At 46.6% G+C, this 17303-nt stretch overlaps 1 protein-coding gene and 1 pseudogene across 1 annotated transcript in view; one reads left to right on the top strand and one right to left on the bottom strand.

Annotated features, from left to right (window-relative positions):
• GABRR2 (gamma-aminobutyric acid type A receptor subunit rho2) overlaps window positions 1–17303 on the top strand; it is a 60636-nt gene continuing 43333 nt past the window's right edge. The window contains exons 1-2 of the mRNA XM_055258679.2: window positions 1–247; window positions 15509–15615. Coding sequence (XP_055114654.2) covers window positions 60–247; window positions 15509–15615 — 295 coding nt within the window. The 5' untranslated portion in view covers window positions 1–59. The remainder of the gene's footprint in view (window positions 248–15508; window positions 15616–17303) is intronic.
• On the bottom strand, window positions 12224–13558 carry LOC129470660 (tubulin beta-3 chain-like; annotated as a pseudogene).

Genomic DNA, 17303 nt, shown 5'->3' with positions numbered 1-17303 from the left:
GGCCAGCCTTGCCCTCACAGCCCCTCAGAGCAGCCCGTCAGGAGGCAGCAGACGGATCAATGGTCAAGCCGGGGGGGATTTGCTCTGCCACAGGCTACTGGAAAGCAGCTTTTTGCCTCACAGACCTCCACAAAATGCCTTATTTTACAAGACTCATTTTGTTCTTGTTTTGCCTGATGGTCCTCGTGGAGAGCAGAAAGCCCAAGAGGAAGCGATGGACAGGGCAGGAGGAAATGCCCAAGCCAAGGTAAAGTCGTGGATGGGAAAGGAGGGAGGTTACCCTGCATAGTAGCAGCAGCAGTGGCACAGTGGGACGGCTTCCCAGGGGGCTACAGGTCCTATCGCGATATTGCCCTGTGAGAACCCAGCTACTTCGCTGAACGCAGCCTCTCCCTGGGCACACATACTCTATGTGTCACAAGCATCGAGAGCAGAACTAGACTGGGGTGAGCCTTCCATTCGGATGCCTGTGTTCAGCCTAAGCATTTTGATTTGAGGCAGATACAAATAGTTGGAGACGTAGTGGGTAAAATCATTCTTTGTACAAATCACATTGTGCTACTTTGTTTCTCAGGGGTACAACCAGTGACCTGCTAAATAATTACACTCAAGTATTTTGGGGAGAACTGTATATAGGAACCTAGCCTGAACTATTAAGAAAAAAATGCATATGGGAGTTGTCTTCCTTAAATTATTTGCTAGAGAATAACTTTATAATGATATTGGGTTTCATTTTACTGTTTCGAATCTTAGAAGAGGTGTTCAGAAATTTGCTTAATTATCAAAAATGTGTGTGTGGACAGCAGTGAATGCAATTCCATTATGCAATGGAGACATTCCCAAGAAATAGTGGCCCAGGATCTGCATTCAAAATCATTACATTACAAATCTAAGTTCCTTAGTAAGTTTATTTTGAATTGACATACAAAGCGTCATACTCCAGGCCTGAAGTAGACATAAGGACTGTTAGACATGGAGATAAGAAAAGAGCAAGCAGCTAAGATATAAACACCATGTGTGGCATGTTACACATTTATTTTCCATTCTACTAAGCATCAGATAAACTAGTGGTTTTGAACATAAATTAATATCTTGAGGTACATTTTCCAGGTCAGTCCCCAAACATTTTTGACCATGCGCTGCTGTCAATGACAAGTTTTTGAAACTGTACCTCTAATACATGCATATTTACTTACAAAGCACATATATGTGCTGTTATAAATATGTATGTTAAAGTTTAATTGATTTCTTATTTTTAGAAAAAAAAAAAACCTTGAACATAAATAAGAGTTACAGCCTCTGCTTCCAGTATCCCAGTGGCAACTGCTGCTCTGGGAGAGGTAATTACTCTCTTTGTTTATTTGTTTGTTTTTTGAGATGGACTCTTTGTCACCTAGGCTGGAGTGCAGTGGCGCAATCTTGGCTCACTGCAACCTCCACCTCCCCGGTTCAAGCGATTCTCCTGCCTCAGCCTCCAGAGTAGCTGGGATTACAGGCGTGCACCACCATGCCTGGCTAATTTTTGTATTTTTAGTAGAGATGGGGTTTTGCCATGTTGGCCAGGCTGGTCTCAAACTCCTGACCTCAAGAGATCCACTCACCTTGGCCTCCCAAAGTGCTAAGATTACAGGCATGAGCCACCGCGCCCAGCCTATAATTACTCTCTCTGGAGCCTAGTCCTACTCAGTGGAAGGCAAACAGATCAAAACCCTCCAGAACGACGGGAAAGAGGCCCTGCTCTGAACAACCCATGCGGGTTGGGGTGCCAGAACCATAGGCTGTTAAACTGGAAGGAGCCTCAGATGTCATCTGGCCCAGCAAGTCCCCTGAACTCTAATTTTGGGAAACATGAATGGCTGTTGAGTGAAATGGGGTTCCAGGGTCACCAAAATCGGAAAACCCTGGTTTAGACCATTTTCAACAGATGTCTTTACAGCAGAACTTTTAGAACCTTTGTTATGCAAATAGGCACTGTGAGAATCTTGAAGAGAGGGATAAATTATGCAGTGCTTCTCAGAAACAACTAAAATATCCAGTTTTTTGGACTGTCTTGTGGGATTCCTACTCCAAGGAGCACACACTGGGAAACTGCCCAAATCAACTCATTTGACAGATGCTGAAATGGCTCAGGGGCATGAGTAAGTCACACGGCCTGCTAGTGGCTTCCCAGCACTAGAATGTAGGTTCCTAATTTACTTAGACTGGAGGAAAATCTGTTCAAAACTGTCTATTCTGTAAGAACTGGGGTTCAGCACAAGTCCCTCGGGGGTGCCCAGGGACCCCACTCAGCAGCCTGGGCTGTGGTGGCACCTCCGTCTCACTTTTCCTCAGAGGTCCACAGTCTCATTCCCAAACCCGCGCATGAGCCTGGGCACAGCTGGGCTCTGACTCTTAGCGGGGAGGAGACTGTTGAAATCCAGCCCACGAGGTGTTAAAAGTGGGAAAAGATGAACACATACATTACAAGGAAGTAAAATATTTATTGAACTGAGGCCGGGGAAAAGGATAGGGAATGTGGTTCTGGGCCTTTCTGCATCCATGAGAACACACACACAGTCAGTCAACAGGGTGATGCCTCCCTGTGAACATTTCAGTCAAGCCTCTGACAATTTATTTTTCCAAATTACTTTCATTATTGACACGCAGGGGTCAAGCTATACGAACAAATAAGAAAATGACCAGACCCTTTCTGATTACAGTCTTAGAGCGCTTTCTCTCTTTAGGATAGCTCCTTTTCTTAGAAGTCCTGTTCACACACAAACTCTCATACACGGTCACACTCACACACATACTACACGCCACATGTGTGGCTTCACGGGCACCCACTATGCACATAGTCACCCTCACACATGCACACTGTGAAGACTTCCTTGAACCTGGAAGCCTTCCCTGCCTCACCCCAGCCAAGGCACGCACACAGAACAGTGATTCTGCCCAGTAGCTGCTTTTACAAAGACCGGCCCCTGTTTTCTGCTGCTTTGTGTCTCTGTGTACTAAATGGCTGCAGAGTGAGTCTGTTTCCTCTTGGCTGTTACTGGTTTTGCTCTGTTCTCCCAGCTCTCAGCCTCCCAACTTTATTCCTACTCCTCCTGCCCTGCTGCCAAAGTTGGCCTCCTGACCACACGGTTGCCGTTCTTTCTTGCCAAGGGAGGCACTTCTCCCTTGAGAGCTGATGAATAAACCAGACTCTGGGCTGTGCCCTGGACAGTACTGTCAGGCCCCTGCAGGTCTCAACGTGGAGCCCCCTCTGTAGCTTCCTTCCCCATCTGCTGCCTCCTCGGTACCCCTACCTTGGCCATCCTTCCTGGGTCTGCATTGTGGTTCTGTTCCGCTGGATGCAGGAGCAGCTTTGCTTTCTAGCCACACAGTGACCCTCATCCACTGCTGAGGGTCTTGGCAAAGGAAAAGGAGTTGGGAATTCAGGAAAATCAGGTTCAGACCCTGGTTCTGCCACCGTCTAGCCATGTGGCCATGTTTCCTGCTCTCTCTGAACCTCTGTTTCTCCAGCTGAAAAGGGGGTTGGTGAGCCCTTCCCCATGGGGATGATGTGAAGATGGGGTGAGGTCTGCCTAACGTCCTGCAGTTCAGGGCCTGCACAGGGAGGAGGGGCATCCAGGAAAACCTGGTTATCCCGGTTGCTGTTATTGCCAAAAAACCACAACACGATGACACTAGCCCTGCTTCCAAAGGCATAGTGGATCCATTTTTCTTCTTCCCTCGTCCCTCACCCAAAGGCCGGGTTTGAGGTTCCACGAAGGTCCTGGCTGCCCTGCCATGGGTGGGTGGGGGCTCAGGAAGGAGTCTAGGGTCTGAGGGCCGAGACCGTGTGGGCCATCTCCTGTGAAAGGATGAATGGAGAGCATATGGCTCACACAAATAGCCCAAGGCTCAGGATCTTAGTGGCTTGATCTCTTAAAAAACTCTGGGCCCTCAATGGCAGTGGGATTTAAATCTGTCTCTTGTTGGGGTGGGTGGCATTCTGGGACTTCCGCTCCCCTAAGCCTTTTCCTAAATGGATGTAGAAACTGTGCTGACCAGGAGGGATTTACTCCCTGTGAGTCAGAGGGGCTGTGAGCCGGCTGCACTTATGGTTTAATGTCTATGATCCGCTAAGCCCTCGGGCTGAACTCTTCATCTGCCTTCCGGAGGCGTCTTTCATAGGGCGTCTGCACATGGCCCCCTCACACAGTCACTGCCCAGAGACCCAGGCCTGGCCCCACTTGACTCCTGGAGGCAAGGCTTGAGGAAGAGATCAGAGTGTGTGAAAGCTCCTTGGCAGCACCCAACCATGACTACACATGGCTTAAGGGGGCTGGATGGTCCCGTATTTCAGCCATAGGGAAGGAAGTTAAATTGGACTTTCCTCTTTGACCTGTGAACCTATAATGGGCTTGTCTAAAAGTGAATCTTATCATAGCTTCCTCTTCCATCTGCCTAACACCCTTCATTGTCTTCCCATTGCCTTTGGATAAAGACAGAATTCTTAACATGAGTCTCAAGGCTCTGTCTGGCCTGGCCTCTGCTTGTCCCTGCAGCTTCATTCTCTTCATTCGTTCCCACCACACCCCCCACCCCATCCCGCTTCTCATCTAAGGCTCACTCGTTCTTCAACCTACGCCACTTCAAACTGAGTGCGGCCCAAACCAAACTATGCATGCATTGAGTTCAGATGCCTATAGGATACTCAGTTAGGGATGTTGAGTTAGGAATTAGATATAAAGGTTGAGAGTAGAGGGCAGGGATTTAAGAACATCAGCATGTTGATGACAATTTAAGCCACCAACTTAGATGAGTCTGCCAAAGAGAGGGTAGAGAGAGAAGATGGCTCGTACAAGGTCCTGGGGACACTGACATTTAAGGGATGGGCTGAAGAATAGGGGGACACTGCCGTGGAGAAGTGCCTGTCAGAGAGGTAGGAGGAAAACCACAGTACTTTGTCCTGAAAGACACAGTTTCTGGCAGAAGCATGGACCTTCCTGTCTGCAGCTGCGGAGAAGCCAGACCTCAGCAAGAGCACCTGTAGGACCAGGAGTTGGGCATAAGTAGGCAAAAGGGCTTGGAGTGAGGCAGCGCCAGCAGCCTGTGGAAGATGGCTATTTGGAAGAGTTAATTATTTACTGAGGGGGGAAATAAATTTTTTTTTTTTAGGTGGAACAGTGAGGATTTTTAGGGCAATGAAACTATTCTATATGATACCATAATGGTGGATATACATCATTATACATCTGTCCAAACCCACAGAATATCAACACTAGGCTGTGGATGGTGCCTTACGTCTGTAATCCCAGCAGTTTGGGAGGCTGCAGCAAGAAGATCTCTTGAGGCCAAGAGCAATACAGTGAGACCCTGTCTCTACAAAAAAAAAAAAAAAAATTAGCCAGGCATGGTGGCGTGTGCCTGTTAATCCCAGCTGCTCAGGAGGCTGAGATGGGAGGATCACTTGAGCCCAGGAGTTTGAGGCTGCAGTGAGCTACAATTGCACCACCGCACTCCAGCCTGGGTAACAGAGCAAGATCCTGTCTGTAAAAATAATAATAATAATAAGAAGAAGAAGAAGCATGGGTGCTAATGCTAATGCTGTGTCAATGCAGGATTATCAATTGTAACAAATGCACCTCCCTTGGGGGGATGCTGATAGTGGGCAGGCCATGCATGTTTAGGGGCAGGGGGCATATAGAAACGCCGTACCTTGTGCTCAATTATGCCGCAAACCTAAAATTACTCTAAAAAAAAGCCTTAAACATTTTTTTAAAAAAGGAAATGTTTAAATAATATAACCAACACACCTATATTGCCATCACTTTCAATGCATTTTGCATGAATTGAGAGCTAGAGGAAGATGTGGAGTTTAAATGGGTTTCCTGCTTAGTTGTAATTCCAGGTAGGAGAGCCTAGAATCCAGTTTGAATACTGATGGGAATGAGCCATGAAAGGGGGAGAAGCTGAGGAAGCTGTGGGGAGGGGGCATGAGGGCAGGGTTCAAAGGACTCTGTGAGAAGGGGCATTAGGCACTTCTGCTGAGCCTCAGTTACCTCACCACCTACACGTCTGGAGGATGTGCAAATAGGGTGGGACAACGTGGAAGGCAGCAGCAGGGTGGAAGGACGAGAGGGTGGGTGAGTTTGGAAAGCAGATGTGAGAGTGGCTGAGTGAGATGGCTGCCAAATAGGAGGCTGTCCTCATGCAAGTCAGGCTCTCCTCAGGACATTTGCTCTGCTGTTTTCTCAGAATTACTTCCTTCAGGTCCTCTCATGACTCCCACCCTCCCTCCAGGACTCAGAAGAATCACCAGTCACCTCATCTAAACAGCCCTCCATTCCAACCCATAGCTCTCTATTCCTTACCCTACTTTGTCACGTGATTTATCTGTCCACTGGTTTATCGTCCACCTCCCCGACTAGGTTGGAAGCCCTGTGAGGACTGTGAATATATGCCCTCCCCATGGCTTGGGCAGTGTCTGCAGAGTAGGGGCTCTATAGAAACGTGTGTCTGCACAGAGTAGATGCTCTATAAAAATATGTTGCACAAATCAATTTGAGTCTAGGAATTGGGGAACTGTGTGACCAGGGTGTGAGACAACTGTCTGTGTGGATGTTGACATCCTCAAGGTTGATGGGGGGAACTAAATGGAGAGAAAGAGAAGCAGGTGGTTCCTGAACCCTCACGGGGGTGGGGAAATGACTGGGAGGTCTGGGGCAGTGAGCAGCTGGGCCAGGCAGTGTTAGGAGTAGGGCGCCGGCTTATAGGGGAATCTGGGGCGGGCAGGCTAACTTTTATACTAGCACCAAACAATAAAACTTTTGGTGATTATGGAAATATTATTCATTTATTTATTTTTTTTATTATCACACTACACTGAGGTAATGGAAAGGTTATATAGCTGCACTGTTCAGTACAGTAGCAACCAGCTGCATGGGGCTATTGAACACATATGTGTGGCTAGTATAACGGAAAAACCAAATAGTCATTTATTTAGCTTTCATTAATTGAAACAGCCATATGTGTCTAGTGGCCACTTTATTGATCAGTGCAGCTTTAGACCTCCCATTGAATTATGCCATCTGGGCAGAGCCAGCAAGGAATGAAACTTAAGGATTTCATAGGAGGATGATTCCAAGATCAGAACCTCAAGAGAGGAAACCATCGCTTTCCTCTTACAGAGTTTAAACAGGAGTTGCTCTCAAAAGTGAATGAAGGCCGAGCACGGTGGCTCACGCCCGTAATCCCAGCACTTTGGAAGGCCAAGGCAGGTAGATTACCTGAGGGCAGGAGTTCGAGACCAGCCTGACCAACATGGTGAAGCCCCGTCTCTACTAAAAATACAAAAATTAGCTGGGTGTGGTGGCGGGTGCCTATAATTCCAGCTACCCAGGAGGCTGAGGTAGGAGAATCACTTGAACCCAGGAAGCCGAGGTTGTAGTGAGCCAAGATCACACCATTGAACTCCAATCTGGCGACAGAGCAAGACTCCATCTCAAAAAAAAAAAAAAAAAAAAAAAAAAAGTGAATGAAGTATGACAAGAACAGGGAGGAAAATAGAGGTATATGTAAATAAACAACAAACACTCAAAACCAAATCTCAATTGATTTCTAAAAACCTTCAATATGCTGCACACAACAGAGTCACAGGCCCTGAGGGCTGTGGTTTCTTCAGCGGGTGAATTAGCAGTTCCTCACTTGCTACTACTAAGTTGTCAGCACCAACAGGTGCCTTGGGCAGCTCTCAGGACGTTGCCAAAGGCATTAGATTAAGGCTTATCCTAGTGGTTCTCAAATGTTGCTCTACCTTGGAATCACCCAAGAGCTTTAACAAATTTCCAGTGCTGAGACCTCCATCCCAACCAGTCAAATTCAAATCTCTAGGGGTGGGATTTAGGCATCATTGGTTTTAATATCTCCCCAGGTGATTACAATCTGTAGCTAAGTTTGAGAATCATAGGTCTAGCCAACAAAACACAAAGCCACATAGAGTTTATTATCATTAAGGTATTACAAGATCTAAAAATGATAAGTTTGGAGTGACTGTGATTCTCAGCCTTGATCGCATGGGAATAGCTGGGGAATTCACCCCAGAGAGGTGAATTTGATTGTTCTGGGGTACAGCCTGGGCATCAGGGTTTTTAAAAGCCCCTCGAGATGATTCCAAAGTGTGGTTAAGGCTGAGAAGCATCTGGGTTATAGATGATGTTGACCAAATGTACTAGAATGGAATTGGTTTAAATTTCTCCTAGAAGTTGTTTGTGTGGTCATGTTGCTACCTTTTATTGAATGCCTGCTACATGCCAGTCATTGTGCTAAGTGCAATGGACACAGAGATAAACCCTAGCCTAATGCTCTTAGAAGGCTAAGTGAGACACGTACACGAAGTAACTTAAGTGCCAGGCACAAACCAAAAGCCTGTAAGAGGAACGGGTAACGTACTGTGGATTAGCCTGTCTGTGTGAAGGTTCCTTCTCTTCCTCCTTTTTCCTTCTTTCCATATTTTTTCTTTTTTTCTCTTTCCTTCTTTCCTTTTCTCTTTTTTTTTTTTTTTTTTTTTGTTGAGTAATAACTGTCAGCAGACAATTGCCTTAGAACATTTTGGATCTGACTGCTTTAGTGTGCTGTTGTGGTGAAAAAAATGATCTGGAAAGAGTGAGCGTGAAAGAAAGAAGAGAGAATCATTCCTTTGCCGTCACCTGGTTTAGAGGAAGGACTGACCAGGGCTGTGTCCTGGGCTCCAGCTCTGGGTGCACCACCTAGCTGGGTGGTCAGAGCAACTCTGTCCTCCACTGGCTGTGAATTGTCTTTCTAAGGAGGGAGGCTTTGTCCCAGGGTGGGTTCTGCAGACCTGGACTGAAGTAAGGAGCATCAAATTTGGCAAAGATAAAACCAGCATTTAAAAGTTTTGACTATATCTGTCTTAGAAGTATATTTATCACAAAACCATTGTTATAACATCACGAGAATTTTTTTTTTTTAAACACTGGGTCTCACTCTGTTACTCAGGCTGGAATGCTCACTGCAACCTCAACCTCCCAGGCTCAAGTGATCCTTCTGTCTCAGCCTCTCCATTTGCTGGGACCAGGGGCGTATGCCATCACACTCGGTTTATTACATTTTTTTTTTTTTTTAAGAGACGGGGTCTTGTTATGTTGCCCAGTCTGGTCTCAAACTCCTGGGCTCAAGCCATTCTCCTGCCTGGGCCTTCCAAAGTGGTAGGAATACAGATGCGAGCCACTGCACTCAGCCAAGAAATTAAAAAAAAAAAAACATGATCTTCCACTACTCAACAATCATTTTTTCTTTTTTTCTCGTCACAAATTTATTTATTTATATTTTTTTACTTAGCCCGGGTGAGATTCTTATTTATTTTTAAGACTTCAGGGGTATACATGCAGACTCGGTATAGAGACAAACTCATGTCACAGGGATTTGTTGTACAGATGATTTTGACACCCAGGTACTAAGCCCCATACTCAACAGTTATTTTTTCTGACCCTTTCCCTCCTCCCACCCTCCACACTCAAGTAGGCTCCAGTGTCTTTTGTTCCTCTCTTTGTGTCTATGTGTTCTCATCACTTAGCTCCCACTCAGAAGTAAGAATACATGTGGTATTTGATTTTCTGTTCCTGTGTTAGTTTGCTTAGAATAATGGCCTCCATCCAGTTCTATCCATGTTCCAGCTAAAGGACATAATCTCATGCTTTTTTGTGTGTGTGTGAGACAGGGTCTTTATCACCTGGGCTGGAGAGCAGTGTCATGATCATGGCTCACTGCAGCCCTGACCTCCCTCCTGGGCTCAAGTGATTCTCCCACCTCAGCCTCCCAAGTAGCTGGATGTGGCACCATGTTGCTCAGGCTGGCCTTGAACTCCTGGGCTCAAATGATCTGCCTGCCTTGGCCTCCCAAAGTGCTGGGATTACAGGTGTGAGCCGCCACCCCCAGCTGATCAAATTCTTTTTTATGGCTGCAGAGTATTTCATGGTGTATGTATATTACATTTTCTTTTTTCTGGAGATAGAGCCTTACTCTGTCACCCAGGCTGGAGTGCAATGGCACAATTTCAGCACACTGCAACCTCCACCTCTTGGGTTCAAGCGATTCTCATGCCTCAGCCTCCTGTGTAGCTGGGATTACAGACGTACACCACCATGCCCAGCTAATTTCTGTAGTTTTATTAGAGACAGGGTTTTGCCATGTTGGCCAGGCTGGTCTTGAATTCCCGGCCTGTGATCCACCTGCCTTGGCCTCCCAAAGTTCTAGGATTACAGGTGTGAGCCACCATGGGTGGCCATACCACATTGTCTTTATTCAATCTGTCACTGATGAGCATTTAGGTTGATTCCATATCTCTGCTATTGTGAACAGCGTTGCAGTGAACATGCATGTGTCTTTATGGGAAAACAATTTATATTCCTTTAGTTAAATACCCAGTAATGAGATTGCTGGGTAGAATGGTAGTTCTGTTTTTAGCTTTTTGAGGAATCACAACACTGCTTGCCACAATGGTTGAACTAATTTATATTCCCACTAACAGTGTATAAATGTTCTCTTTTCTCTGCAACCTCACCAGAATCTGTTATTTTTTGACTTTTTAATAATAGTGATTCTGACTGGTGTGAGATGGTGTCTCATTAATTTTGATTTGCATTTCTCTAATGATCAGCGTTATTGAGCATTTTTTCATAAGTTTTTTGGCTGAGTGTATGTCTTCTTTTGAAAAGCATCTGTTCATGTCCTTTGCCCACCTTTTTAGTTTTTTTTTCTTTTTTTGAGATGGAGTCTCACTTTCTTACCCAGGCTGGAGTGTAGTGGCACAATCTCGGCTTACTGCAACCTCTGCCTCCCAGGTTCAAGTGATTCTCGTGCCTCAGCGTCCCAAATAGCTGGGATTACAGGCACATGCCACAACACCCAGCTAACTTTTGTTTAGTAGAGACAGGGTTTCATTTTGTTGGCCAGGCTGGTCTTGAACTCCTGACATCAGGTGATCTGCCTGCCTCATCCTCTCAAAGTGATCCTCCTGCCTCAGCCTCTCAAAGTGCTGGGATTACAGACATAAACCGCTGTGCCCACTTTTTGCCCACTTTTTAATGGGGTTTGTTTTTTCCTGTAAATTTAAGTTCCTTATAGATGCTGGATATTAGATCTTTGTCAGATGCATAGTTTGCAAATATTTTCTCCCATTCTGTAGGGTGTCTATTTACTATGTTGATACTTTATTTTTTTGTGCAGAAGCTCTTAAGTTTAATAAGATCCCATTTGTCAATTTTTGTTTTTGCTGCAATTGCTTTTGGTGTCTTCATCGTGAAATCTTTCCCATTTCCTGTGTCCAGAATGGTATTGCCTAGGTTGTCTTCCAGGGTTTTTATAGTTTTGAGTATTATACTTCAGTATTTACTCCATCTTGAGTTGATCTTTGTATATGGTGTAAAAAACGGGTCCAATTTCAATCTTCTGCATATGGCTAGCCGGTTTTCATAACACCGTGTATTGAATGAAGAGTCCTTGCCTTATTGCTTTTGTCAGCTTTGCATAAGATCAGATGGCTGTGGGTGTGTAGCCTTATTTCTGGGCTCTCTATTCTGTTCCTTTGGTCTATGTGCCTGTTTTTGTACCAGTACCATGCTGTTTTGGTTACCATAGCCTTGTAGTATAGTTTGAAGTCAGGTAATGTGATGTCTCCAGCTTTGTTTCTTTTTTTTTTTTTTTCCCTTAAGATTGCTTTGGCTATTCAGGCTCTTTTTTTGATTCTGGATGAATTTTAAAATTGTTTTTTCTAGTTCTGTGAAGAATATCATTGGTAGTTTGATAGAAATAGCATTGAATCTATAAATTATTTTAGGCAATATGACCATTTTAATGATATTGAGTCTTCCTATCCATGAGCATGAAGTGTATTTTCATTTTTTTGTGTCATCTCGGATTTCTTTTTTTTATCTGACAGCAATAGAATTATTAAATATACCTGAAAATATAAACACAAACCAGTAAAAAACAAATCCATAAAATGTCAGGCCTGGAGCTGCAATAAGACAGAGACAGGAGCAGCACACACATGGCCTAAGTGGGGAGGACGGGCGTAAACACTGCAGGAGGGTGCCAAGGGAGCCCTAGGGTGAGTGGCAAGCTGGTGGGGGAAAGCTGGGGACAGTGTTGACAGCAAGATGGCTCTGGAGGTCAGACACTGCTGGCCTTGGCCCCAGCTGCCACCTGCCCCTCACTCCAGCTGCAAGCAGCTTCACTTGGGGCCCTGGGCCTCCAACTCCTCCTCCTCATCTGTGAACATCTCGCCCTCCTCCTGGGCCATGGAGTCCTGGTACTGCTGGTACTGGGACGCCAGGTCATTCATGTTGCTCTCGGCCTCAGTGATCTCTATCTCGTCCATGCCCTCGTCCACGTACCAGTGTAGGAAGGCCTTGTGCTGGAACATGGCCGTGAACTGCTCCAAGATGCTGGAACAGCTCCTGGATGCCCGTGCTGTTGCCGATGAGGGTGGAGGACATCTTGAGGCTGGGGGGCGGGATGTCGCACATGTCCACCTTCATGCTGTTGGGGATCCACTCCACGAAGTAGCTGCTGTTCTTGCTCTGGATGGACAGCATCTGTTCGTCCACCTCCTTCATGGACATGCAGCCCTGGAACACGGTGGCCACTGCCAGGTAGCAGCCGTGGTGGCAGTTGCACGCAGCCATCATGTCCTTGGTGTCAAACATCTGAGGGTTGAGCTCGGGCACGGTCAGGGCCCGGTACTGTTGGCTGCCCGGGCTTCATGCCGGGCATGAAGAAGTGCAGGCGGGGGAAGGGTACCCATGTTCACCACCAGCTTGTGCAGGTCTGCGTTGAGCTGGCCCGGGAAGCACAAGGAGGTGGTGATCCCGCTCATGGTGGCCAACACCAGGTGGCTGAGGTCCCCGTAGGTGGGCGTGGCCAGCCTGAGGGTGCTGACGCAGATGTCGTAGAGCGCCTCCTTGTTGATGCAGTAGGTCTCATCTGTATTATCCACCAGCTGGTGGATGGACCGCGTGGGGTTGTAGGGCTCCACCACAGTGTCTGACACCTTGGGCGAGGGCACTACGTTGAAGGTGTTCATGATGCGGTTGAGATACTCCTCATGCATCTTGCTGATGAGCAGCGTGCCCATGCCCGAGCCTGTGACCCCGCCCAGCGAGCGGGTCAGCTGGAAACCCTACAGACCGTCGCAGTTCTCACACTCCTTCCGCACATCCAGGACAGAATCCACCAGCTCCGCACCCTCCGTGTAGTGACCCCTGGCCCAGTTGTTGCCGGCCCCACTCTGACAAAAGATGAAATTGTCAGGCCTGAAAAAATGTGCAAAAGGCCCAGAGCGGACACTGTCCATGGTCCCGGGCTCCAGGTCGACGAATGGCCCGAGGCACATATTGTGAGAAGAGGCCTCGTTGTAGTAGATGCTGATCTGCTCCAGCTGCAAGTCCGAGTCCCCCACGTAGTTGCCGCTGGGGTCTATGCCATGCTCATTACTGATGACTTCCCAGAACTTGGCCCCGATCTAGTTGCCGCACTGGCCGGCCTGAATGTGCACGATCTCCTTCATGCTGAGCTCGTCTGGCAGGTGGCTGCGGACGGGCAGGTGGGCTGGGCTGGCTGCTGACATTTCTGATTTCTTTGAGTGGTGTTTCGCAATTCTCATTGTAGAGATCTTTCACCTCCCTGGTTAGCTGTATTCCTAGGCATTTTGTTCTTTTTGTGGCAATCATGAATGGGATTTCATTCCTGATTTGGCTCTAGGCTTGGTGTATAGGAATGCTTGTTGGTGTATAGGAATGCTTGTTGGTGTATAGGAATGCTAGTGATTTTCTTTCCCAAAACTTTGCTGAAGTTGTTTATCAGCTAAAGGAGCTTTTGGGCCAAAACTATGGGGTTTTCTAGATATAGAATCACATCATCTGCAAACAAGAATAGTTTGACTTCCTCTCTTCCTATTTGGATGACCTTCGTTTTGTTCTCTTTCTTGATTGCCCTGGCCAGGACTTACAATATTATGTTGAATAGGAGTGGTGAGAGAGGGCACCCTTGTCTTGTGCTGGTTTTCAAGGGGAATGTTTCCAGCATTTGCCCATTTAGTATGATGTTGGCTATGGGTTTGTCATAGATGTCTCTTACTATTTTGAAGTATGTTTCTTTAATACCTAGTTCATTAAGAGTTTTTAATATGAAGGAGTGTTGAATTTTATCAAAAGCCTTTTGTGCATCCATTGAGATAATAATGTGGCTTTTGTCTTTAGTTTTATGTGATGAATCACATTTATTGATTTGCGTATGTTAAACCAACCTTGCATCCTGGGGTTGAAGCCTACTTGATTGTGTGGATTCACTTTTTGATGGGCTGCTGGATTTGGTTTGCAAATATTTTGTTGAGGATTGTTTGCCTCAATGTTCATCAAGGATATTGGCCTAAAGCTTTCTTTTTTTTTGTTGTGTTTCTGCCAGGTTTTGGTATCGGGATGATGCTGGTCTCATAGAATGAAATGGGGAGAAGTCCCGCCTCCTCGATTTTTTGGAATAGTTTTAGTAGGAATGGTACCAGCTCTTCTTTGTACATCTGGTAGAATTTGGCTGTGAATACGTCAGGTCCTGGGCTTTTTTTTTTTTTTTTTTTTGGTTGGTAGGCTATTTATTATTGATTCAACTTTGGAGCTCATTATTGGTCTTTTCAGGGAATCAATTTCTTCCTGGTTCACTATTTCATGTGGGGTGTGTATGTGTCCAGGAATTTATCCATCTCTTCTAGGTTTTCTAGTTTGTGTACATAGAGTTGTTCATGGTAGTCTCTGATGGTTATTTGTATTTCTGTGGGGTCAGTGGTAACATCCCCTTTGTCATTTCTTTTTTTGTTTGTTTTTTGCAACAGAGTCTTACTCTGTCGCCCAGGTGGTGTAATCTCCACTCACTGCAACCTCCTCCTCCTTGGTTCAAGCAATTCTTGTGCCCTAGCCTCCTGAGTAGCTGGGACTACAGGTGCGTGCCACTATGCCCAGCTAATTTTTGTATTTTTAGTAGAGATGGGGTTTTACCACGTTGGCTAGGCTGGTCTCAAACTCCTGACCTCAAGCAATCCACCCACCTCAGCTTCCCAAAGTGCTGGGATTACAGGTGTGAGCCACTGCACCCAGCCCCCTTAGAAAAACCCCATTTCTAATTGTGTTTAGTTTGATCTTCTCTCTTTTCTTCTTTATTAATCTAGCTAGCGGCCAGCCCAACCATTTTCATCCAATTATATCCTTTACCAAGGTAGAATGCTGTCCTGCCCAGGAGGGCATCCACTTTCGGAAGGTTCCGGAAGAAACTAGTCCTCAGGTCAGTCTACCTGTGAGGATCTGGGGTGTGTGTGGAGGGTCCTTCAGCCCTCCTCTTCCCCTGGGCCAAGAAGGAGAATGGAGAAAAGGTACCTAACAGGTAGATCTTGCAGGGAGTAATCGCCCAAATCATCTCACTCAGTGCATTGATGAGCCGATGGAAAATAGTTTCTTGCTTGTCTTCACAGTCACTTACATAAGAAGAACCTTGATGTGACCAAGCTCCGGAAGGGAAAGCCTCAGCAGCTTCTCAGAGTGGACGAGCACGACTTCAGCATGAGGCCCGCCTTTGGAGGTAGGACTGTTCTTCCTTGGTTCCAGGTGAGAGGTTGGCCCCAGGGATGTGAGGTGCTGCCCTCTCTGGCTCCCTCAGGCACAGCCCTTCCTCAGATGGTGCAATTTTCCCACTCAGATAAACCCGACTCCACTTCCTGAGTCCCTAATTTTCCCAAGGAGAAAAGAGCAGGAAGTAGTGGAGAGGGCCGTTGACCAAAGAGGGCCCACCAGTGACTAAGCCATTTACATTCACAAAGGAGACGGGCCCTGTGGCTGCCAACTTTTTTGTCCTACAAAAATAAGAGCAGGCAAGGAGAATCAGGACACAAAATAGCTCCTCTGTCATTTTTATAGAGGAAGAGGCCCATGAAGGTAGAGGTGCCCAGGATCCTCAAAAGTCCTAGTGTGGCCCTGCCTCTGCACTATTTTGGCACGTGTGTGTGTCTGGGTGTGGGTGGAATTCTGAACAAGGCATTGTAACTTTGTTGCCATGACTAGCTGGGAGTTTGCTGTTTTGATGGAGTCACTTGTTTCCTAGTGCAGCAACAACAGCTTAACTCATTACAAAGATTCCTTGCGCACCTGCCCCCAAAGGTACTCTGTTATTCTTGGGGTCAGGGAGGGGAGGCATGGCCAGTGGCTGTCCTTCCCAGGAACTAGAGAAATGCTATGGAGAAGGGGGACAGTGTCTTAGTCAGTTCTGGCTTTCACACAAAACACCATAGGCTGGGCGGCTTATAGACAATAGAAACGTATTTCTCATGGTTCCAGAGGCCAGAAGTAAGATCAAGGTGCCGACAGGTTCCATGTGTGGTGAGGGCCCACTTTCTGTTCACAGACAGGGCCTTCTCACTGTAACCTCACATAGTGGGTGGGGCAAGGCAGCTCTCTGGGGCCTCTTTTATAAGAGCACTAATCCCACTGGTGAGGGCTCCACCCTCAGGATCTCATCACCTTCCAAAGGGCCCACTTCCTAGTACCATCCCATTGCAGGTTAGGATCGCAACGTATGCATTTGGCAGGGACATAAACATTCAGGCCATAGCAGCTGGGAAAGAGTCACTCATCTGCTCTGACTAGGCAGAGAGTAGGATAAGAATAGCAGAATGTATGAGATCCCTGGGCCAACTTTCCTCTCCTCTTGGGGAAACTGAGGCCCCAAGAATTTCAGTCGATGAACCTTGGCAAGACAGACCCGGGCAGGCTGGCTTCCCTTTCTCCTTTTTCTCTGCCCTTGATCCTCTAGTAGTTCCCATCGTTCTGGGGCCGTAAAAAGGAGTAGCTGTGACCTCCAGGCAGGTCACCAATCCTTTGAGCCTCCATTTGTTTGTTTATAAAATGGGGAGAGTAATCCCCACATATGGGGTTGTTGTCCAGATTAAACAAGATAATGTATGTAAAACCCCTGACAGACATTTGTTCGTGTCCCCTCTGAAAAACCCAGCTGTCAGACCTTCCTCTTGTGTGACTGTTAAGGGATTAAGAAATTAATTTACCCCAGAGGCCTATGCATTTTAAAAGGCCTCAAAGCCTCCCACTAAATACACTGAGCTCTGACACCTGCTAAGCAGAAGGAGAAAAGCAGGTGGCAGATTACAGGCCTGTGACTCATCTCCCTCCCAAACGCAACCTGATTGACGCCCACGGAAGGTCAATAAGAGGCCACCATATTTCTGGTAGCTCTTGGGTTTCCTCGGGGATTCGTCA

Source organism: Symphalangus syndactylus, chromosome 2 (genome assembly GCF_028878055.3).
Source record: "Symphalangus syndactylus isolate Jambi chromosome 2, NHGRI_mSymSyn1-v2.1_pri, whole genome shotgun sequence".
NCBI lineage: Eukaryota > Metazoa > Chordata > Mammalia > Primates > Hylobatidae > Symphalangus > Symphalangus syndactylus.
The sequence above is the reverse complement of the archived record's forward strand: the minus strand, read 5'-3'. Positions and strand labels throughout refer to the sequence as shown.